General features: G+C 33.4%; 2 protein-coding genes and 1 pseudogene across 3 annotated transcripts in view; 1 reads left to right on the top strand and 2 right to left on the bottom strand.

Moving 5' to 3' along the window:
- Nucleotides 1-20,089, bottom strand: part of LOC118035583 (probable disease resistance protein At1g61300) — a 42,872-nt gene extending 22,783 nt beyond the window's left edge. Inside the window, exons 1-2 of one of the 2 annotated variants that reach the window (XM_035041185.2) lie at nucleotides 19,782-20,089; nucleotides 16,065-19,441 (exon numbers count right to left, since the gene is read on the bottom strand). In XM_035041185.2, coding sequence (XP_034897076.1) covers nucleotides 16,283-19,435 — 3,153 coding nt within the window. In that variant the 5' untranslated portion in view covers nucleotides 19,436-19,441; nucleotides 19,782-20,089 and the 3' untranslated portion in view covers nucleotides 16,065-16,282. Of the gene's footprint in view, nucleotides 1-16,064; nucleotides 19,442-19,781 lie in introns of those variants that run through there. The other variant, XM_073407012.1, reaches the window with a different exon arrangement.
- Nucleotides 369-1,408, top strand: LOC118035586 (probable carboxylesterase 18; annotated as a pseudogene).
- LOC140955031 (protein EIN4-like) lies at nucleotides 3,625-4,026 on the bottom strand. Its single transcript, XM_073406557.1, has one exon. It carries the CDS (start codon nucleotides 4,024-4,026, stop codon nucleotides 3,625-3,627), a length of 402 nt encoding a protein of 133 aa, XP_073262658.1.
- Nucleotides 20,090-24,074: the final 3,985 nt, after the last annotated feature.

The raw sequence follows: 24,074 nt of genomic DNA, 5'->3' as shown, positions 1-24,074 counted from the left end.
TTAATCACTTGTAAATAAAGTTTAATAAGTCTAGAGACACTATGGAGTAATTTGGGACCAAAGTCTAGGACTTCGATAATACTTAAATAATAGTAATGTTCCTACAATAACAATGACGTTACATAACTTAAAGAATTGTTTTTTTTTTTTTTTTTGGATGTACAAAGCACAAATAATAATAATTCTGGATACAAAACACAGGCTGCAACGCAGATGGAGCAAGAAATTCCACCCCAGGAAAAATATAAATCAATGAGAGGCGAAGAGTTCTTGGTGTTTCTGCCATTATCAATTTTATTTTATTTTTTACTCTCTTCATGTGAGTATATAAACTATCTTAACATTTACAATTCAAGCCAAAATTGATAATGGCAGAAACACCAAGAACTCTTCGCCTCTCATTGAAGACCAGGCTCCTCCTCGCCGCCCACTCCTTTGGGATTCGCGCCGCCAGCCGTTCCGACCACACCGTAAACCGCAGCGTATTGAACATCTTCGACCCCAAGGCCGCTGCTTCCGCCAAACCAATCGATGGGGTCTCCTCTTTCGACATCACTATTGACCCTACCCGCAACCTGTGGTTCCGCCTCTACGCCCCCACATCTACCGCCACTACCGATGCTCTGCCTGTGATCATATTCTTTCATGGTGGGGGCTTCGCATTCATGGCGGCTAACTCAAAATCTTTGACGTACTCTGCCGGCGACTTGCCCGTGAAATTAATGCAGTTGTTATCTCTGTAAACTATCGGCTTGCTCCTGAGTACAAGTACCCATGCCAGTACGAAGATGGCTTTGATGCATTGAATTACATCGATGAAATGACCTTTGAGAATTTCCCAGCAAATTTGGATCTTGGAAGGTGTTTTATTGCCGGTGATAGTGCAGGAGGTAACGTGGCTCATCATGTCGTGCTCAAAGCTTGTGAACACACATTTTCTAACATAAAGATCAAGGGACTCATAGCAATGCAGCCATTTTTCGGAGGGGAAGAAAGAACAGAATCAGAAATCAAGCTTGTTGGGGTTCCTTTAATATCAGTGGAAGGTACAGACTGGATGTGGAAGGCGTTTCTGCCTGAGGGATCGGACCGAAACCACTCGGTGGTTAATGTTTTCGGACCAAATGCGGTGGATATTTCAGGCGTGAAGTTCCCTGCGACGTTACTCTTTGTCGGAGGGTTCGATCCCTTGCAAGATTGGCAGAAGAGGTACCATGAGGGGCTGAAGAAATCTGGGAAAGAAGTACATTTGGTAGAGTATCCAAATGCTTTTCATGGGTTTTATTGCCTGCCTGAATCGCCTGAATGTTCTTTGTTGATCGGTCAGGTGAAGAGTTTTGTGCAAAAGCAGTCATCTCTTACATAGGGTGAGGAGACGACGATCTCTATTTTATTATTATATCTTATTTTATTCACATTCAATAATTAAATCGTATTTAAATTGCAATGATTTTATTTACTATTGAAGATAGATTATTATATGGGTATTGAAATGTTCAATTATTTGATGTATTAGATTTGACTTTTGAGGGAACGGTAATTTGTTTTAAATGGTGGAAGCACGTCTGGTTGGAAAAATATTAAATTAATATTGTTTTTAGATGTTTTTTAATATATTAATATAAAAATATATTTTTAATTAAATAACAACATTAAAAAAATATTTTGCTTTCCATTACTAATCACACTAAAATAATGTTGTGTCCTTTGAGCCATTTGGTGAGGCATGGTGATGGTGGTTTTTTTGTTTTTTTTCATTTATACTAATTCATAAGTTGTGGGGTTGCCATGTTAAATTTTTATTTTTAATTGAATAATATTGTTTTAGAAACAAAACTTACACAACATTCTTTTAAATAAAAAAAAAATCTTTGGAGTTCATACTAGTAGATTTCACAATAGTTGACTTAGAGAGTCATAAATTAATCTGTTAAGTTTCTTGAGTGCTAATTGATTTGTTAAGTTATTTAAATTTAATAAGATTAATTTGATTTGTTAAGTTATTTAAATTTAATAAGATTAATTTTTTATCTAGATGAAAAGCAAACTCGGTTTGAATCAAATTTCAAATCAATAACATCATCGAGTTGACCCAGCTAGCTGGTTTTTTGCAGGCTGTTTTTTTGTACATGTGGAGGGGAAGGGAAATAATGTACAATGAAATGTGCTTGACAACTGGGTTGATGGTTGATAGTTTGACACAGTTCATTTTTCATTGTATGTGGGAGAGAAGCAATGAAGAAGAGAAGAGGACAAGATGCCAAGAAATAAAACGACGACTTATTGGATGCTTGGGGGCATATCAAAAATTTCAGGCTGTAATGTAATTTAAAATATTTTTTATTAAAAAAATATATTAAAATAATATTATTTTATTTTTTAAAAATTATTTTTAAGATCAGAACATTAAAATCATCTGAAAACATTAAAAAAAATTAACAAAAAAAATTGAAATTTAAAGGAACACTATTTCAACCGCGTTCCCAAACACTCTCTTCATATTTTTTCAATGATAAAGTTACCATAAAAATAAATGTATATTTGGTATTATAGTATAAAAAAAATTTTTGCTTGAAAATATATAAAAAATAATATTTTATTATTTTTAACATCAATATATTAATATCATTGAAAAATATTAAAAACTCATCAATTTAATGTTATTTTGAATCAAAACACATTTTTAAAAACATATTTAAATACATTTTCAAACCCAAAAATAAATGATATCTTTATAATTATAGTTCAGGAAACAATCTCCTACATCCAAGCATAAAAAGGTTTCGAAGTTAAAAATAATCTTATAGAAGCATGTGTATCGTCTTAACTATAGATGTAGTAAAATGATTTGATTTAGTAAATATGTAATTTAAAATCAGATTCGGGTTAAGTTTTAATTTACACTTAGTTTTGGTTAAGTTTTAATTTATATTAATTTTGATATTAATATGGTTAATCCCAAATAATCTTCCTACAATCCAATTTACTCTCGTTAAAACTCAACCAAATCAAAACTAGGAAATATCTTTCCTTATAAAAAAAAAAAAGGTTTTGAAAATCCAGATTGATCCTCTAACTCATAAATTAACCAAGTGACTTGAGCTCTTTTCGAGATTTTAAGATCAGATCCCAGGCCAGTTCTGACTACTATAATCTCAAGTGACTGGCCCAATTCAAAATCATGTTTTCGACGTTTCTCGTTGGATCAAAGTGGGCTACCCTTTGTTCCTGAATGCTGAAAGTTTACTATTTTTTCACAGAGATGAAAGCAATTAGTAAAAGCAACTGAGCCAAGAAATATCCAACCAACTTGAGCACATCTGGAAGATTTAGTCTCTGTATTATTTCACTTCTCTGAATAATTTTTCAGGTTCCTTTTGCTGTTATATAAAAATTGCTTTCTCTCATGAGTCAATATCCATTCTATGAAATTCTAGCGTTAGAGAGAGGTGAAAGTTTACACTTTGTATACCATGTTTGTTTGATTTAAGAGCAGTGATGACCCTTGAAAGATTGCTCTATAAAACAATGTCCGGTCATCTTTACAACTTATTTTCACAATCCTTCGCCGGCCCGCTGAAGAACTCTTTGAAGCTCATCTGCCATCCCTTGTAAGAGAACTGGTTATCGGATCATTCCATTCATTCCCATCTGCAGGCATCTCTCCCAAACATTATCCTCAGCACTGGAAGTCACAGCTATAATCAATGGCCAACTACGACTTCGGATCTTCCGGATTCGCGTTGCCACTTCGAACCCATCCATTTCTGGCATTTGAATATCTAAGACAAGTAGTCTGAAAGAATTTTCAGCAGAGCTAAGAGCACTAAGGCATTCAAACTCGGATGAAACAGCAGTCACTTCACAAACTAACTTCTCAAGCAACTTCTTGGTAACGGTTCTGTTTAAAGCATCATCATCAGCAAGTATAACACGAATGGAACTTGGTTGTTCTGAGGAAAGTCCCGAGGCAAATGTGGCTCTTCCATAAGATGGTCGAATTTGAAACTGAAGAACCAGAGTCATGCTTTGTGCAAAACCCAGAGGGTTCAAAGATATCCAGATATTACCTTGCATCATCTGCATATACACTTCTTCTTAATATTGTTTCATATAGTATAGTTCATGCATCTTAAATCTGCTACAGGAAGATAAATTGGAAAAAGAAAACAAAGCTCTTTATTTCAAGTATGCTTTCATAAAAGCCACAGCGCAAACAAAGGCATGATATAGTGTTACGATCCTAGTCTCCTAGTCTACTGATGGGGAAATCTGTTGAAGATATTGTTTTACGCATCTTTTGTTTGAATTAGTCAATAATGTTGCTGTTAAATTCCTTAGAAGCAGGAGTCAAAATAATTAGTTTGTTAAGTAACAAACTATGAGTACAAGTAGGCATAAACTGAGGAAACAACTCCTCTGATTCTCTGTATTTAAATCTTTGTTGGAAATGAAATAACATGCAGAATTCAATCCTTAAGAAAAGACCAATTGTCTTTTGGAGGCTAAGCTATCCTCGAAGTTAGTTTACATTCTTTTCTATATTTATTAGCCAGCTCCAGCTAAGAAATATAACAGTGGTATCAGAGCCAAACTTCCTCTACCATTTTCATCAGTAACCTTTAAACCCAAAACCCCTCCCCTTCTTATAAATATGGCTAACCAAGACGCCCCAGGAACCCGTTTTAATGTCTTATCAGAAACAGTTTCCAGGCAAGGTTCCATGTTGCAACAAATCAACACCCATATGACCGATATTCAACAACAAATTACAGCCCTCACCTTATCCATTGAAAAGCTCTCCAAAGAACCACAACCTGTGAGAGAAGAACACAGTGTTGGACCTTCAGTAAGGCATTCACTGGCTTCTGATTCCAGCGGGTTACCAACAAAAGGGCTAAAGATTGATCTATTCAAATATGATGGCACTGAAGACCCTTCTGGCTGGATTTTACTAGCTGATCAATACTTCCTGCTACATCAGATCCATCCAGCACAACGTCTCCTCTATGCTTCTTTCCACTTGAAGGGAGCAGCACTCCAATATTACAAATATTTACAACATGCAGGTGAGCTTAATGATTGGGTGTCGTTTATCCAAGCCCTTGAAAAGCGGTTTGGACCTACAGAATATGAGGATCCAGAGGGCGAACTGTCAAAACTTCGTCAAACTTCCACAGTTGCAGCTTATCAAAGTCAGTTTGAGAATTTGGCTCAATGAATCGATGGTCTTCCTGACAGATTTCTCACACGCACTTTCATCAGTGGTCTCAAAGATGATATAAGGACAAATGTTAAGTCATTCCGTCCCACTTCTTTAAAAGATGCCATCGGTCTCGCTCGTCTCCAGGAGAAGAGTTATTCAAGAGATCGTAGAAGTTTTCCAAGACCCAAGCATTCACCCATGCAGTTCCAGACCCAAAGGTGAAAAAGATATCTTTTGAAGAGATGAAAGAGCGCCGGGAAAAAGGGTTGTGCTACAATTGTGATGAGAAATTCAAACCTGGCCATAAATGTAAATCTCTTACTCTCTTCCTTATTGATGGAAACGATTATTGTGATGAAGATATGGACTGCTCTCCTGATAGCGATGCTGTTCCACATCCAGAGATATCTCTTCATGCAATTGCAGGTGCTGCTAACCCCCAGACGATGCGTGTCACTGGTTATTATCACAATAAACCTCTTTACATATTACTGGACTCTGGTTCTACTCATAATTTCTTGGATCCTTCAGTTGCATCAAAGCTTAATATTCCTATATCTTGTAAGACCTCCTTTAATGTCATGGTGGCTAATGGAGATCGCTTATATAGTGAGGGGCAATGTCAAAATATATTCATTGACATCCAAGGAGTTCCAGTTACCTCAGATTTTTATCTCCTTTCCCTCGGAGGATATGATGCTGTTTTGGGTGCACATTGGCTGCAGACCCTCGGTCCTATTTTATGGGATTTCTCCAAGCTGACCATGGAATTCTGTTCCCAAGGGAAAACACATATGTTGGCTGGTATACCTACAAAGGAGTTGTCCGTCCTCTCATGTCATCAACTGGAGAAACTTTTTCGAGTCAGATCACCAAGTCTGCTTCTAAATGTTTCACAGATTTATGCCATCGACAACGTTTATCAGGTTCCACCCACCATTCAGGCAGTCATTGATGTTTTTTCTGATCTGTTTTGTCCACCATCAGGTTTGCCTCCTACTCGGTATCATGATCATCGCATAATACTTCCTCCAGGCACATCGCCTACTAATGTGCGCCCATACCGGTACCCGATGCTTCAAAAGGCTGAAATTGAACGCATGGTCAAAGAGATGCTCCATGAAGGAATAATTCGTCCCAGTCGCAGCCCATTCTCATCTCCTGTCCTGTTAGTTCGCAAACATGATGGCACTTGGCGATTATGTGTTGATTATCGTGCTTTAAATGCTGTCACAGTCAAGGATCGATTTCCTATACCTGTGGTAGATGAGCTTCTTGATGAGCTTCATGGCGCAACCATTTTCTCCAAATTAGACCTAAGATCATGTTTCCACCAGATCAGGGTAGCTGACGAAGATATTCCTAAAACTGCATTTAGGACCCATGATGGCCATTACGAGTTCCTCGTTATGCCTTTCGGTCTCACAAACGCACCATCAACTTTCCAAAGCCTCATGAATGAAATCTTTCGTCCATTTTTAAGACAATTCATTCTGGTCTTCTTCGACGATATCCTGGTTTACAGCCATTCAGAGGAAGAACATGTCATTCATCTTCAGAAAACTTTGGAGATTCTTCGTCTTCATAAGTTGCATGCTTAACTATCTAAATGTCGTTTTGGGTGCTCAGAAATTGATTATTTGGGCCATGTGATTTCTGCTGCCGGGGTTGCTGTTGATAAGAAGAAGATTGAATCCATTCTTCAATGGCCTTTTCCATCTTCGCTGAAATCCTTACGTGGATTCCTTGGCCTCACTGGATATTACAGAAAGTTTGTGCACGGGTATGGACAGATTGCAAGACCTCTTACAGACATGCTCAAGAAGGGGGCTTTTCAGTGGACTCCTACATCTGAATTAGCTTTCAACGAACTTAAAATGGCTATGACTCGGCCGCCAGTTCTAGCACTTCCTGATTTCTCAAAAAAATTTGTTATCGAGTGTGATGCATCAGGAAGTGGGATTGGTGCAGTTCTCATGCAGTCAGGACGTCCCTTGGCTTATTTCAGCCAAGCCTTGCATGGTAAAAATCTCCAACTTTCTACTTATGAAAAAGAGCTGCTTGCGCTTATTCTTGCTGTTCAGCGATGGCGTCCTTATTTGCTGGGTAGCTGTTTTATAGTTAGAACTGATCATCACAGCCTGAAATACTTGCTTGAGCAAAGGGTGGGAACTCCTTCTCAACAACGTTGGTTGTCCAAGCTTCTGGGATACGACTTTACTGTTGAATATCGCAAGGGATCACTGAATGTGGTGGCAGATGCACTCTCTAGGCGTGATCCTGAAGTTGCTATCCATTTAGTTTCTCAGCTGGAACCAATTTGGATTGAGGCAATTGACAAAATGACTCATACTGATCCATATATTATTGACAAGCTACAGTCTTATGCAAATGGCCAGCTTGATCAATCCAAATTTTCTGTTCACAATGGCAGGGTGTTCTATAAGGGAAAATTGTACATTGGGGCAGATTCATCTTTTCGCAGCTTGATCTTAAAGGAGCTCCATTCCAGTCCAGTTGGAGGTCATTCTGGTTTCCTTCAGACACTACAACGAATTCGACAGAACTTCTACTGGCCTCACATGCGCTCCTTTATAAAACAGTATATTCAGGAGTGTGAAACCTGTCAACGCAACAAGTCAGAAAATGTTCATCCTGCAGGTCTTTTGCAGCCACTTCCAATTCCACACTAGATTTGGGAAGATATATCGATGGATTTTATCGATGGGTTACCCAAATCCAGCGGTAAAAATGTCATTTTTGTTGTTGTGGACCGCTTGTCCAAATATGCTTACTTCATCGCGCTGTCCCATCCTTATACAGCCTCCTCTGTTGCACAAGCCTTCTTTGATAATGTGTTCAAAATCCATGGTATGCCTAAAACCATAGTAAGTGATCGTGATCGTGTTTTTCTTAGTGACTTTTGGCAGCAGTTATTCAAGTTACAAGGGACAAGTCTCCATTTCAGTTCTTCCTATCACCCTCAAACGGACGGCCAGACAGAAGTAATCAACAGGTGTCTTCAGAATTATCTTCGGTGTTTTGTTAGCCTTCGGCCTAAAGATTGGATGCAATTCCTCACATTGGCAGAGTATTGGCATAATACTAACGTGAACTCCTCTACTAGTTATACTCCATTTGAAGCAGTTTATGGATGTAAGCCTCCAAAGCTAATTCCATAGATTGAACAGTCCTCTTCTTTACCTCAGCTAGATGAACTCCTAAGGACTCGTTCATCTATTCTTCAAATGTTGCGACAAAATCTGCTTGAAGCTCAAAACCGCATGAAGACTTTTGCTGATAGAAAACGCACTGACCGTGAATTCGAGGTTGGTGATTATGTTTACTTACGCCTACAGTCGTATCGCCAATGCTCAGTTGCACTAAGAAGATCTCTCAAGCTTTCACCTCGATATTATGGTCCATTTCAGATCAAAGAAAAGATTGGGGCAGTGGCTTACAAGCTCATTTTGCCTTCATCTGCAAGAATTCACAATGTTTTCCATGTATCCCAGCTAAAGAGGAAGTTAGGTACTGCAGACGTATCACAAATTTCCCTTCCAGATATTTCAGATGAGGGAATCCTGAAGCCCAAACCAGCTCATGTGTTGGATGGTCGCATAGTTCGTCGGGGTCGACGCAATGTTACTGAAATCCTAGTTCAATGGGAAGGCACTTCTCGAGCTTCTGCAACCTGGGAGCGATTATTTGATATGAAGAGGCAGTTTCCTGAACTTAACCTTGGGGACAAGGTTAGTTTTGAGGGGGAGGCATTGTTACGATCCTAGTCTCCTAGTCTACTGATGGGGAAATCTGTTGAAGATATTGTTTTACGCATCTTTTGTTTGAATTAGTCAATAATGTTGCTGTTAAATTCCTTAGAAGCAGGAGTCAAAATAATTAGTTTGTTAAGTAACAAACTATGAGTACAAGTAGGCATAAACTGAGGAAACAACTCCTCTGATTCTCTGTATTTAAATCTTTGTTGGAAATGAAATAACATGCAGAATTCAATCCTTAAGAAAAGACCAATTGTCTTTTGGAGGCTAAGCTATCCTCGAAGTTAGTTTACATTCTTTTCTATATTTATTAGCCAGCTCCAGCTAAGAAATATAACATATAGCACCAAATTATTTATAACCTGACCCCCCCTAAAAAATAAAAATAAAAGCTTTTGAGTCCTATATGGAGGTGGCACCAACTGAAAAACAAATGAGATATGGATGAAGAGTCCATTTGGTATGACTTACAGAGAATCTTTTTTGACTTCGAGTCATAATTCTAAAGTTAATTGTCATGAATGACTTCTGACAAAAATAATTTAAGTTGGAAATATCTTTGGGAGGCATTGGCTGAGAACAATTTCTTTTCGAAATGGAGATGGTAAAAATTAGAATCAATAGGTTACAAGTTAGAAATTTCAACTTTTAACTTGATTGTAGAAATAAGTTTTTGATTCAAGAAAGTTATTTCAAACCAAACATATGGTTTTTCTTTGAGTAAAAAACAAATAAAAACTTAGATAATTTGCAAAAGTCATGCCAAACGAAATCTAAGTTGAGTAATATTTAGTGAGGTTATTTGGAAGCGGAAGTGAGTTATAATTTCCAGAAATGGAACTAGCTAAGAGAGATTGCCCATGGAACAAGGTCATATTGAAACATTCTGCAAGGGGAGAATGCCTCAAATCTCATCAGATGCATTTACAAGAAGTTGTAAACTTAGAAAAGAAAGTTTTCTTTCGTAAATTTTACTAGCAATTCTCTCTGTGCAATGCATTTTCATCTCTAGATTTAGGTGCATAAAATGACATCATTTCACCTCACAGGGTGTCTGCTGCCATTGCCTCTATTGCACAATAAGGCAGCAATAATTATCAACTACTGGCATGTGTAGTCCACGTAAAAATAATAATATTTGATGCCTCACCTGTATACAAAATCAAAACCTTTATACACACACAAGCACTTAGCAAGGCAACAAGCTTCTTTGATCATGGAGCGTAGACGAAAGGGCACCTTCCGGTGTTATCTTCTGCTGAAATATCCACCACATCGTTAATCAAAGTTGAAAGCACATTGCTGGTTTTCACCAATGTGTCAATAACAATCCTTTGCTCGACGCCCATATTATCATTTTGGAACATAAAAAGCAATCCCAGGATTAAAATAACGCCCTTTACGATACCTTTCCAACGCATCAAGAATCACAGCAATCCGATATGTGTGTGGAAAGTTATGATTAAAATACTTTAAGTGTATCTAGGCTGTTTCTAAGAAAAAGAACATTACTTTTAAGTTTATCCAGGCTTTTGTTTAAAAAGTCAAGAAAATAAAGTTCTGGATTAAATTAAATAAAATAAAAACTTTAAGGAAAAGAAAAAAAAGCACGCCTATGAAGCTTGATAGTATATCAAATTAAATAGAAGCTCGATTAAAAAATGCCCTTTAATTTCTATTATTTCTATTCACATTTTAGCATTTTATTCCAATGACAGAGCATTTGGAATGCACTTTCATAGACTCATCAAAACCCCAGGAACGCCATCAAGCATTAGCTTCAAACAACCAGATCCGGAGCTTCAGTGCAGTAGAAAACTTTAACATCTACTATGAAGCTTGATTTGCTATCCAATCCACACACAAGTTTTCAATTGATACAAAGATATTGTATTTTTAACCGTCTAGTAAGTGATTTAGTGGTAAGAGATTTGTTATCCAATCCTATAATTGCTAATATTGATGGTCACTGGAGGCTTAGTTGGTCATTAACTTCAAAATCTGTGAGGATTAGTCAAGGTGCATGCAAGTTGGCCCGGACACCCCTAATAAATAAATAAAAAAATACTGTATTTTTTGTTGTCGGCAAATTATCAACCAATAACTTTTTATCTTTTTCCAAGTTTTCTAGGTGACTTTGTTTTCCTCTCAAAATCATGGATAAGTGAATAAAATAAAATTTTGAATCATAACTAAAAAAAAAAAATAATAAAAGATGCAAAAAGTCTAGGGATCAAGATTTTAAAAATCACGTCTATGCTACTCTCTAGTTTTAAATATTCAAAACAAGGCTCCATTATCATATATTCATAGAGACATACCAATGTAGCTTTTGATGTTTACCGGTTTGGGTATGTCCATATGCTTTTAAATATATTTTAAAATTTATATTTTTCTTAAAAAAATATTAAATTAATAATTTTTTAGTTGTTTTTAATGATTTTGATGTTTTGATATTAAAAACAAAATCTAAAAAACTTATTTTTAAAAAATTCTCTATATAACAGTATCAAACACATGATAACCTGGTCCAAAAGCTTTCCACCGAGCATAAAATGGTTTTCAACCCAATCATACTTTTTCCTCATTATAAATATAAAATAAAGTTCAAGTGAAGTAGGGTCCAATCTTAAATGGTTCAAACATTTTTTTTTTATTATTATCGTGGGTGTTCGGGCCAGCTTGCGCGCACTTCGACTAATCCCACGGGCCCTAAAGTTAACGACCATATAAGCCTCCAGTTGTCATCATATGAGCAATCTAGAGATTAAACCTGAGATCACAAAGGAAGCAAACCTCTTGGTCTCAAGCTTTTACCGTCGGGCCACCACCTAGATGGTTAATGGTTCAAACATTATTGTTAGAACGTGACAGTGTCCCAGCATTAGTAGTGTAGCACGTGCCATGTTAAGCTTATGTGATCCGAAAACAAGGCAATTGGTGTTTGATGAAATTAGCTGTCACTAAAAATAAAATAAAATAAAATCCTCTTCGAACTAATTAATTACTCAATTAATTCCTAAATTAGTTTTTTATTGTTTCTCACAAAATTTATAAGAATAAAAATATTTTATTAGATGTTTTAGATACTCTACTATTATAATATTTTATTTAAGTTTAGATTTTTATTTCAAAATTGAATTTTATTTAATATAACAAATATTACATGTTTTATTTTTATCTGATAAATTTTGAAGTATTATTGGATTTTATTAATTTTTAAAAAATAATATTTTAAAAGAGTACGAAATGTTGGATACGATGTTTTTACAATAACGCAAAACACAACAAACATTGATGCTATGCTGAATCCTTGAAACCGTAATATACACTTCATAAGAAACTGTAATATAACAAACAGAGGATCTGTAAGTTTCAGAGAACGACATCAATTTAATTACGCGAAGTTCAATCCTTTTTCCTCTACAAATTAAATCATGTACGTAAACCTGTTAGCTACATTTTGTAATATTTCTGGATCTGCTCTTTGATTCATCAAGGACAGAGTTGATTGCAGCTTCGTCATAGAAAAGTTCGTCTTCTTCATCTTCTTGGTTGGCGAGGAAATATAAGTGGAAGTATTTGATAGCTAAGAACTCAAATCCATGAGATGAAGTATTTGGCAAAGCCTTCCCCGTGATTGGAGCAACCTCACTAATTTATCGACGAAATGGCTAAAATTGTCTACCTCTTAACTAATCTCTAGCAAATTATCTTAATATGGTTTTACCAAAAAGAAAATAATAAATTTGTTCTATTACTATCAACTGCCAGAACTCCTGACAAGTAATTACGACCAGTTTTTTAACATCCAAGCTCTTGTAATCTCACAAACGCTTGAGACCCAAACCCAATCAACAGATCAGAGAACCTTTGGAAAGTTCTGGCAAAAGAATACATTTTGGAAAGTTGAATCATGCTCCTAGCCCAAGCCCACCAACATCACCCCCAGTAGATTGGAAAAATGCTCATAACCATACCGGAAAAAACACACCTAGGCTACTATGGTATACTAGAAAGTGGAAATAAATCGATATTAATCATGAAATAAATCGTTAGCAGAAACTAAAAATAAATAAATAAATTGTTCATGCTACTTCATCTTATTTATGGGAATGGCTTTTGACCAGCATACATACGACTCTGCTAAAATTATCTGACAAATTATCAGGCTTATAAAAAAACTTAATAAAAAAAAAATCATTTTTATTCAATAAAATAGAGAAGAAAACTCAGGTAATAAATGTTCAATTCACTTTCCAGCCTACAATAAAGAATGAAAGTATTTTTTATTCAATAATACTTCTTGGCTCACAAATAAGCTGCCAATAATTATATGAGAATCGAATCTCTCTGATCACGTGGTCGTTTAAAAATGCTCAGCACTCAGAAAGCAAATTTACAGAATAATAAATATAGTAAATTTCTTGATTTATATATATATAATATATATATATATATATATATATATATATATTACTCAACTAAATAATTGCTTGTGACATATATGTTGCTAGCTTCCTAGTATTAAAAATTTAAGATTATCAAATAATTAAACTTTTTATCCAAACCAATAAATTTTATGTGTCTATTTTAAAATTTGGTTTTAGAAAGAAAATCAAAATGACATATCAAACAAAACCTATAAATCTTTTATATTACAGATTAACTATAACACCCATTTATCATTCTTAAGGTCAATATTTAGGAATAAATGAATAAAAGCTTCGTATCAATATTTAATTTAAGTAACCTCAAAAACTTCTAATTTAGCTTTTGATAGTAAAAGGGTGTATGTCGATACTCTCTGCCTAGTTGATGAGTCAAATATCAGGTCTTCTATCTCCACCACTCCCTGCTAACTTTTTGCCTCATATCTTATGTTATATCCATCAAGTTTGCTTAATTAAGATGGAATATTTATGTTATATCTTATGACTTTTATATGTATTAAATCAATATAATTGTTTTGACTTATCATGATAAACATGAAGTGATCATATTATAAAACCAAAAATCAATGGTGTATCTAATTATCAAAAAGGTATAAATATTGCTAGGAAGTTAACGTGTGGACCACCCCAATTATGAAGCTCGGAAGAAGATGCCTTGAAAATGTAAACACGTGAATATTGAAAACAATAACATACTTTCCTTTTTAAAATGTTTTTTATTTTAAATAATAATTTTTTATTTTGAAAAAAAAATTTAATAAAAATAATAATAATTTAAAAAGTAAAAAAAATTCAATTTTGTTGAAAAACGTTTGCTTTAACAATGACATATTAAATATGTGATTAATTAAGAGCATGTGATTGCTTTTGTTTTTAGTTGTTTTTTCAAAAAAGATATATAGATTTTTTTAATGTTTTTTTTATAATTTTAATGTATTAATATTTAAAATAAAATAAATAAATAAATCATGTAGTCTATTTCCAAACCAATCTAATATTGGAAATCGAAATTGAAAAAAAAAACCAATTAAAAAAATTAAAAGATAAAAAAAAAAAAAAAAAAACATATTCGATCAGTGAGTAAATCTATCAAACCTGTGAATCAGGTAACTTGAGCTAACACATCAAACTCATTAACAAGGTTATGGACTCTAGTAGGATTATATTTTTTTAAAAAAAAAATTATTTAACAATATGATAGTAAAAATGGATAATTATAAAATTAAACACTAGCCCAATACTAATATATATTGTTTTAGACCGCAATAACATCATCCAAAGAAAAATAAACTAATTATGAAACTACATTCTAAACCAACTCAAATATGAAATAAAAAAATTCAAAAAATTGATAACCAAAAAAAAGAAAGGGAAAGAAAAACAAGAAGTAAAACACTATAGATTATTATTGTAATTCATAATGAAAAGGGTGTGAGTGAGTATTGATTCTCCTACACCGTTTAGCTTTTTTTTTTTTAATTAATAAACAAAAAAAATACTTCATTAAACAAGTAAACTAGTATAAATCACGTTAACTTTATAAAAAGATAGAATAAAAATAAATAAATTATAAAATTGAATTTTAAACACCCAATATGAAATAAACAAAAACAAATTTTAAAAAATAAAAATAAAACACATTGGATTACTTATTATAATTTATAATGAAATAGGTGTGAATACGTCTCTTAACTATTCGTGAGCTTCTTATTCGTTCTTAGTTTTTCTTGAAGTTATTATATTGAGGAAAAAGAGAAGAAAAAAACCCTACTTCTTATTTGTAATGATTTCATACCAATTCAAAAATAAAATAAAACAAAATAATTTTCATCTCATTTCAAATCTCGGTCCCTTCCAAATTGTTCGGCTAAATTCCATTCAGAATATTCTGGTTTCATTCCACATGTTCTGTTCCGGTCTTAAAAAGCTATTGAATCAAATTAAACCTGATTCAATTAATTAATTAAACCATTAAAGTATAAAAAGCTCTTTTTCATTACTATTTTCATTAACTATGAAATTAATGTTTTAAATTTTGATTTATCACTAATATATATAGTTTATATTCATGTTGTTTTTTTTTCAAGTTTATACTTTGTAGGAATTTAAGCAAAAATATAGATGTTTTAGATCTCATTAGCCTTGATAACATTGACCTAGCTTTATATTTAAAATATTAGTGTTAAAATATTTTAATTTCATAATATTTTGATATTTTATTGAAGTTGAATTGTTTTAAGTTAAAAAATTATTTAATCTTAACTATTTAAAAATATTTTAAAATTTAAAATTATATTTCATCACGTCTCCATGATCCCCGTTGTGTCAAAAACAAATTGCCTAAATTTTAGGCTTTAGCAGTTCCTTTTTTTAAAATCCTCATTAGTGAAATTTTAAAACTCACGCCTATGCTACTTTCTAGTTTTAGTATTAAATTTAGTATTTAAAAAATGTGTTTATGAATATGGCAGTTTCAGGTTTAGAAACCAAAACTGCCATATTCATACTCTCTTAGACATTTTAAAAATGTGTGTAGAAGAATACTTTCATTGATGATTTATAATATTAGGTTACTTTAATGATAAATCAATATAGTATTTTTTTTTATTTTTTGGATTTTCATCTTGGAGAAATTCAATAGGATGAAAATATAATATTAATGAAACTTCAAATTATAATTGTTTATCTATAGAGTTAAAAAAAATATGACAATTCAGTAGTCTTTAATGAAATAAAAAAATGAAAAATGTTATTTATGTAATTGTAAGCATACTATATTATATTACTTTACAAAGGGACGAAGGACATCCTTTGCGTTAGGGGGAGGAGATGGCTGGCCATTTTCAATTAAGAGAAGGGGGACGAAGGACATCCCACTCCACTACTGACTCCCACCATTCTTTTGGATATACGTCGATTTCTTTAAGAGAAGGGGGAGGAGATGGCTGGCCATTTTCAAGCAACGAAAGACAAATTGGCATCCTCTTCAGCTTCTCACAACACTTTACACTAATAACTTCAAGAGAATTGCATATCAGTTTTGCACTGCAAATGCTTTTCAGTTCTGGTAAATCAAACAATCCCAGAAATCTTAACTTTGGGAGAATGACTTCCATGATGGAATTGGAGGTGCTGCTTTCTTCATCTGTTGTTCCTATTATCTCCTCCATTTTGTAACAGAAACTCACATGAATCCTTTCCAGGTTTACGAGGTTTGGCAGCAACACAAGCGGGAACAGCTTCTTCATACTTTTACAGTCAAAACAAAAAAACTGTTTAAGACCAGAAAACGTACCGTTACATGATGGCAATCGTGGTGGAGCAGAGCAGAACCAAGAAGATGAAACCAAGCTCTCCATGTTATGGCATTCCCGAATGCTGATGCGCTCCAGTTCAGTTGCATTCTCTAATGACAAAACATCACATAAACTTCTTGCATCGATGCATTCACAAATCAGTCCTTGAATGCCATTTAAGAACTTGACCTGAAAATCTCTATCTCCGTTGATACTCAAATTACCTAACCCAACTGTTTTACTTGGAAAAGTTTCAATGCATTGCTCTAAATATCCACCCACCTCTCCTACTAAAATCTTGCATGTGCTTAATGATAGGATCCCATCCCGAGATCTGAGATACTCCACGAAGTCAGAAAAATCTTCGAAATGGCACTCCAAAGTTTCCAAATTTCTCAAGGATCCTACTTCCTTTCCTTTAACTGTTATCGGAGCATTCGTAAAATTTTCTAGTACAAAGACTTGCAGGTGAGAGAGTTTTGGTAATATCCCACTAGGAAACTTCTTTTCACCACATCCATTCATTATAAGATACCTCAGGTTGGTTAGGCATTCCATTCCTTGCGGCATCTTTGCAAGTGCCCGACTACCAGAGAGATCCAACTTCTTTAGTGCCCTGAGCTTCTTTAATGATGGAACATATCTTAAGTTGTCACACTTACGGAGCAATAACGCAGTGAGACTCACCAAATCAGAGACAGAGTCTGGCAAATTTCCAATACCTGTGAAAGACAGATTGAGGACCTTGAGCCCATGCAATTGCTTGAAAAATGAATTCGCAATCAATTGCAGCTCTTTATTCTCATGTAGATATAGAGATGACAAATTTGGACACATTGGTGAATGACTGGAAGGAATTTCTTCGATCTTGTTTTTCATTAGTGAAACAATCGTCAGGTTCTCCGTCCACTCCTCTGTATTTGGCAGCTCTTTTAATTGCGCACCTGCTTTAACCATGACTTGAGAGTTGTCTTGTTGTATTTGGATGGCCATGTCCCTAATCAAGTCATGCATCTTGACAGCTCTACTATCATCATCATCCATTTTAGCACTTTCCAATAGGCAGACATTTTCAAGTGTATTAAGCATCGTGTGGCCCTTATCAAATGCATCTGCCCTGCTCCTCATTCCATTAATTATTCCCTCATCGATCAAATAACCTATCAACTCCTCCCTTTCAATCTTACCATCTTCAGGAAATAATGCACAGTACAAGAGACATCGTTGTAGTGCTAAATCACCTAACCGATCATAACTAAGCCTCAATAACTTGAATACTTCATTGTCCCTAAATTCTGATTCTCTCAATTTGTTCAATGTATCTCTCCACTCATGTATGTCATCCACTCCCCTCAAGCTTCCTGCCACTGTCATAATTCCCAATGGCAAACCATCACATTTCTTTGCAACAGCTTTCGCAATTCGTTCCACTTCTGGTGAAAGCGCTATGCCACGTCCAAGTTTCTCCATGAACAAAGTCCAAGCTTCTCCCTCAGAAAGTGGCTTTACCTTGATTTTGCGGTGGCCAGCCATCCGATGACAAACCGTTTCTGATCGAGTTGTCATAATCAGCTTGCATCCTTTCAACTTCTCAGGAATTCCCACTCTGTCAAGTTCAAAATTGTTCCACAAATCATCTAAAATGAGAATCCATTTTTGTTTCTTCATTAGTTCTTTTGACAATTTGGCAGCTCTATGCAGATCATCATCTTCCCTTGAAAGGTCTAGACGAAGACGTTTAGCAATAAGATTCCGCAATCTATCAATGCTGAAATCTTGAGACACAACCACCCACCAAACATGATCACAAATATCTGGTCTTTGTAGAAGCTCATTATGGACATGTTTTAGTATTGTTGTTTTACCAACTCCCCCCATCCCATAAATGCCAATGGTTGGGACTTCATCATCTATTAACAAAGACCAAATCACCTTCTTATTCTCTTCAAATGCTCGACCCACTGGCTTTATAGAGCTAGTAGGTAATGGAACTCCTCTAGTCTCACTTGTGTTGTATTTAAGGCTTATAGAAGATCTAGCTCCAGCGTCAGGCCGCACTAATCTTCCACTATTCTCCACATCCTCCTCCACTGGTTCTGTCCTCACTCTAACCATGTTCTGCACATCATAATATCTTCCATGATCAAGACACAAAGGATCTGTTGGTTGGGATGAATCTCCTCGAGGCTCATCAGCTTGATTAATTGATGGCCTCTCACAAAAGCTACCTCTCTCCAGATGCTGCACTTGTTCTGTTCTCGGTATAGTTTCAGATCCATCATGCAGACGCTCCACATCCTCATCTTCCTGCATTAAATACGTAGAGATTTCATTCAGCTGAACCCAAGTGCCATCAACAAATTGATCCACTAAATCTGTTCCTCTATTCTCATAAGCATCAACTCTGAGTCTCCAAGGAGAGACACTTCTGTCAACATGCTGAAAAGATCCTTCACCAGTGTATTCCATGCTTTTATGTCTTTTGTTGCCACCATTCATAGCTAGAAAGGCTGCTTCTTGAACTTCTTCAGGCACCCGACCACAAATGCCAACACCATGCCCTCTCTCTCCTGATAAATGCCATTTGATCCTCGAAATGGAAGTACCATTGACAAATAAACGCCCACAAAACTTACACTTCATGCTTCCATCATTCATATCTTCAACTTCATTCCAAAACGGATCATCTGATCTACCCATTTTGTCCTATAGACAAAAAGGGTCAAAATATTGAATAAAAATTAATGGAAGTACATTAATTGGAAAAGGAAGGTTGAAACTAAAATAATAAGTTACAAACAGCAAAGAAACTAAGAAGAAAAAACAACGAATTCAAGGTTAACTTGGGGTCAATTTAGTATGAACTCCATAAGGCATGGATTGTTACAACTGAGAAAGATCAAATTATTTATTTTTGGAAACTGTTGATGATCCTAACTCCAAAGTTTCTCATTAGAATTTCTACAACTTGTGTTTTCCTTGAAAGATTCAAACCAGAGTTACATGTGAAAAACAAAATGAAGAAGATGGAGTATAAATAATTTACCTGGATTCAAGTAGTTCTTCAAGTGCTGGTTTGCTTAAGTAGTATTCAGGAAGAAAAACAAGACCAGAGAAGAATATAAGAAATAACAAGGAATTTGCAAGATGTTTAGCTCCAGATGATTCGATTCAATCAGAAAAGGAAGCACTGATCATCGGAAAGGTTTAAGAAATTTGATGAGGGAAATTGGAAATCAATGGTATAATGAGATGAGATTTGGAAGAGAATGTTACAGTAGCAAAGATTCTTTTATTGTTTGACAAGAAGTTGATAGGAAAAAAGCCATGACTTTCCTACCAAAGATTACATTACAAGAGACAACAAGTTGCTGTACACCTCTATTTTGCTTTTCTTTTGTCTACCGCTGCATATAATTAAAATCTTCAACAAAAGAATCAGAAGCTAAAAATTATTTTAAAAAAAAATATTTTCTGACAATAATGCCAAACACTTTAACTCGTGGACCCACCCCATTGTTGAAACTTTGAAAAAGCTGACCAAAGTCTAGGACTTCGGTAATACTTAAATAATAGTAATGTTCCTACAATAACAATGTCGCTACATAACTTAAAGAATATATATATATATAATAGTAATGTTCCTACAATAACAATGTCGTTACATAACTTAAAGAATATATATATATATACATAACTTAAAGAATACACACACACACAAAGCACAAATAATAATAATAATTTTGGATGCAAAACACAGGCTGCAACGCAGATGGAGCAAGAAATTCCACCCCAAGAAAAATCCAAATATAAGTTATTCCAACTTTCTTTCTATCCCAAAAAATCAAGAAGGCTAGTTTCATTCATCAAAATTATAATTCTATATTTAGATAAATTAGTAGAAAGGACAAAAATCCTAGTGCAAAATACCTATAAACTATATTATAAGATAAAGAAAGCTAACGTGTGGAGTCTGTGGACCCACCCAATGTTCAAAACTTTGAAGAAGCTGCCAAGAAAATGTAAACACACATGAATATGAGAAAGAATAGTATATTTCAAGTTTCTTTTTAAAAAATATTTTTTATTTAAAAATATATTAAAATAATTTTTTTAATTTTTTTTTATATTAACACCTCAGAACAATTCAAAAATATTAATAGCAAACAGTCACTTGATACACTTTTACAGGCTTTTGATTAGCCTTACTCATTTTAGCCATGTTATTGGTTAATGGTTATCAACAACTCTCTATCCCATGACGTTTCCGGCCCTCCCTTGGAAAAATAATAATAATAATACAGTTAACCATGTTTTTAAAATAACTTGATATTTTTTTATTTTAATTTTTTTATTATTTACACGTGTTAATGCTAAAAATAAATTTAAAAAATATTAAAATTATTATTTTAATATATTTTTAAATAAAAAAACACTTAAAAAAATAATTGTTACCATAATATTAAATACTATTTTAGTCACAATTTACCTGCTTTTCCGGTTTTCAAAAATAATTAAAAATAAAATTCAAGATTTGTGTTTTTTTGGGCAACATGATGCACTGCTGTTATACCTGCATTTTGCCAATAAAATAAATAAAAATTGTTGTTTTTTGTTATGGTTTACCACCTTAACAAACGAGGTTTTAATTGACTCGGATTGTTGGAATAACTTAATCTTATGACAAAGTTTGTTTTTAAATATATATTCTTCGAATCCTTACTAAATTATCAAAATAACTTTACAGCATTTTCAAGTTACTTAATTTATTTGGTTTAAGATAATTTTTTTAATATAATATCATAACTTATAAATTATTTCTTAAGTTAATTCAAATTAATTACTTTATTAAAATAATATCATTTCAAATTTTTTTAGTAATCCAATTAGATATGAACTAGTTGATTTGATTGATTGATTAAATTCCACCTAATCAATATCTTATTTAGTTTAATTACAAACACAATCCAAGTTAAATTTTAAATTTTAAGTTTTTAAAATAAACACGGTTTAACAATTATTTTCTTATTAAACTATAGCTAAAAGGACTCAGTCTTTTACTATAGACTGCATAGTGCAGTCCACAGTAAAAGCTGAGCTGTATTTTTTTTTTTTTCGTTTTTTTTTTTTACTTTGTGTTTTTTTTAAGTTGTTTTTTTCTTCATTTTTTCTTTTTTTAATGGATATTTTTTAAAAAAAAATTTCTATTAATGTTAAAAAAAAATTTCTATGTCAACTTTTATAACACGCATTCCGGGTTTAACGGGTTAACCCATATTTTTTTTCTGGTTTTTCTTTTTAATTAATTTTTTTGTTTAATTTATTTTGTTAAATTAATTATGGGTTAACCTGGTTTCATGGGTTAACCAAATTAATTATGGGTTAACCAATCAATTTTTTTTTCTATGCAGTTATCAAACTTTCACGACGCGAATCCCAGGTTTGACGGGTTAACTTGGTTTGAGGGTTGACCTAGTTAATTCAGATTTTTTTATCTTTTTCTTCATTGGTTTTTTTCTTCATATTGATTTTTTTTTAGTTAATCTATTTAATTATCACACTTTTATGACACAACCTTGCAGCCAAACCCCCATCCAAGGCTATTGGTCTGGTGTTGCAGTCAGACTCATTTAAACTTGAGTCATGTAAGTTTAATATTATTATTAATATTATAAATATTACTCTTCGGTCAAGCGTTGCAGCTACACCCAAGGATTTTGGGTATATCTTTGCAGAAAAACCTAACACTCTTAGATCTTAGTCTTTTTTGATATTTTTTATGAAAGAAAAAAAATTTACCCGTGGCGTGTGCCTTTGTTTTTTTTTTCTTTTTCTTTTTAAGTCTTTTACTGTGGACTGCACAGTGCAATCTACAGTGAAAAAACTGATGACTTTAGTTTTTTTTTCTTTTTTCTTTGTTTTTTTTATTTTTTAATTATTTTTTAATATTATTTTTTTTCTATTTAATTATCAGACTTTTATGACATGGATCTCAGATTTGATGGGTTAACCCAGTTGATTCATAGTTAATTAAGATTTTTTTTCTCTTTCTTCTTTAGTTTTTTTCCTTTTATATGTTTTTTTCTTTTATTTTTCTTTTTAATTAATAATTTTTTTATTTAATGTAGTTCATTAATATTAAATTTTTTTCTATTTAGTTATCGTTTGATGCCTTTAGTTTTTTTTTTCTTTTTGTTTTTTTTATGCCTTTAACTGTGGATTGCACAGTGCAGTCCACACTGAAAAGGTTGATGCCTTTTGTTTGTTTTTTTTTTAGTTAATTTTTTTTCGTTTAATTTAGTTTGTTAATGTTAAATTTTTTTATATTTAGTTATCAAACTTTCATGATACGGATCCCGGGTTTGATGGATTAACCTGGTTTCACAAGTTAGCCCAATTAATTCTGGGTAACCCATCAATTTTTTTTTCTATCTAGTTATCAAACTTTCACGACATGAATTCAAGGTTTGACGGGTTAACTTGGTTTGAAAGGTTAACCCAGTTAATTCAAAAAAAAATTCCTTTTCTTCGTTAGTTTTTCTTCCTGTTGGTTTTTTTTTCTTTATTTTTTTCTTTTTAATTAATCTATTTGATTATCATACTTTTATGACACGACCTGGCAGCCAGACCCACATCCAAGGCTATTGGGTCTAGTATTGCAGTCAGACCCACTTCAACTTGGGTTATGCAAGTTTAATGTTATTATTAATATTATAAATATTACTCTTGGGTCAGGTGTTGCAGCCATACCTAAGACTCTTAGGTATAACTTTACATAAAGACGTAACACTTTTAGACTTTAGTTTTTTTTATATATATAAATTTTTTAAGCAAAATTAAATTAACCCGCAGCATCGCGCGCGGGTAATGTCACTGGTCTTTAACTAAACTTTGAAGTGTGTAAACTTTCACACTCAATATGTGTGTGTGTATTATTCAACCAAATAATTGCTTGTGCCATATATGTGGCGAGCTTCCTAGTATTAAAAATCTTAGATTATCAAATAATTAAACTTTTTATCCGAACCAATAAATTTTATGTGTCTATTTTAAATTTTGGTTTTAAAAAGAAAATCAAAATAATATATCAAACAATACCTATAAATCTTTTATATTACAGATTAGCTATAACCAGTGCACCCATTTATCATTCTTAAGGTCAATATTTGGAAATAAATGAATAAATAAATAAATAAATAAAAGCTACGTACCAATATTTAATTTAGGTAACCTTAAAGACTGCTAATTTAGCTTTTTGATATTAAAAGGGCGTATGTTGTTACTTTCTGCCTAGTGATGAGGCAAATATCAGGTCTTCTATCTGCACAATGGTTAGATG

Source organism: Populus alba, chromosome 19 (genome assembly GCF_005239225.2).
Source record: "Populus alba chromosome 19, ASM523922v2, whole genome shotgun sequence".
NCBI classification, from domain to species: domain Eukaryota; kingdom Viridiplantae; phylum Streptophyta; class Magnoliopsida; order Malpighiales; family Salicaceae; genus Populus; species Populus alba.
This window is presented reverse-complemented; position numbering and strand designations above follow the sequence as displayed.

What these genes read in the sequence shown, in the direction of transcription:
- LOC140955031 (XM_073406557.1), bottom strand. Translation starts at nt 4,026, where the DNA reads ATGACTCTGGTTCTTCAGTTTCAAATTCGACCATCTTATGGAAGAGCC.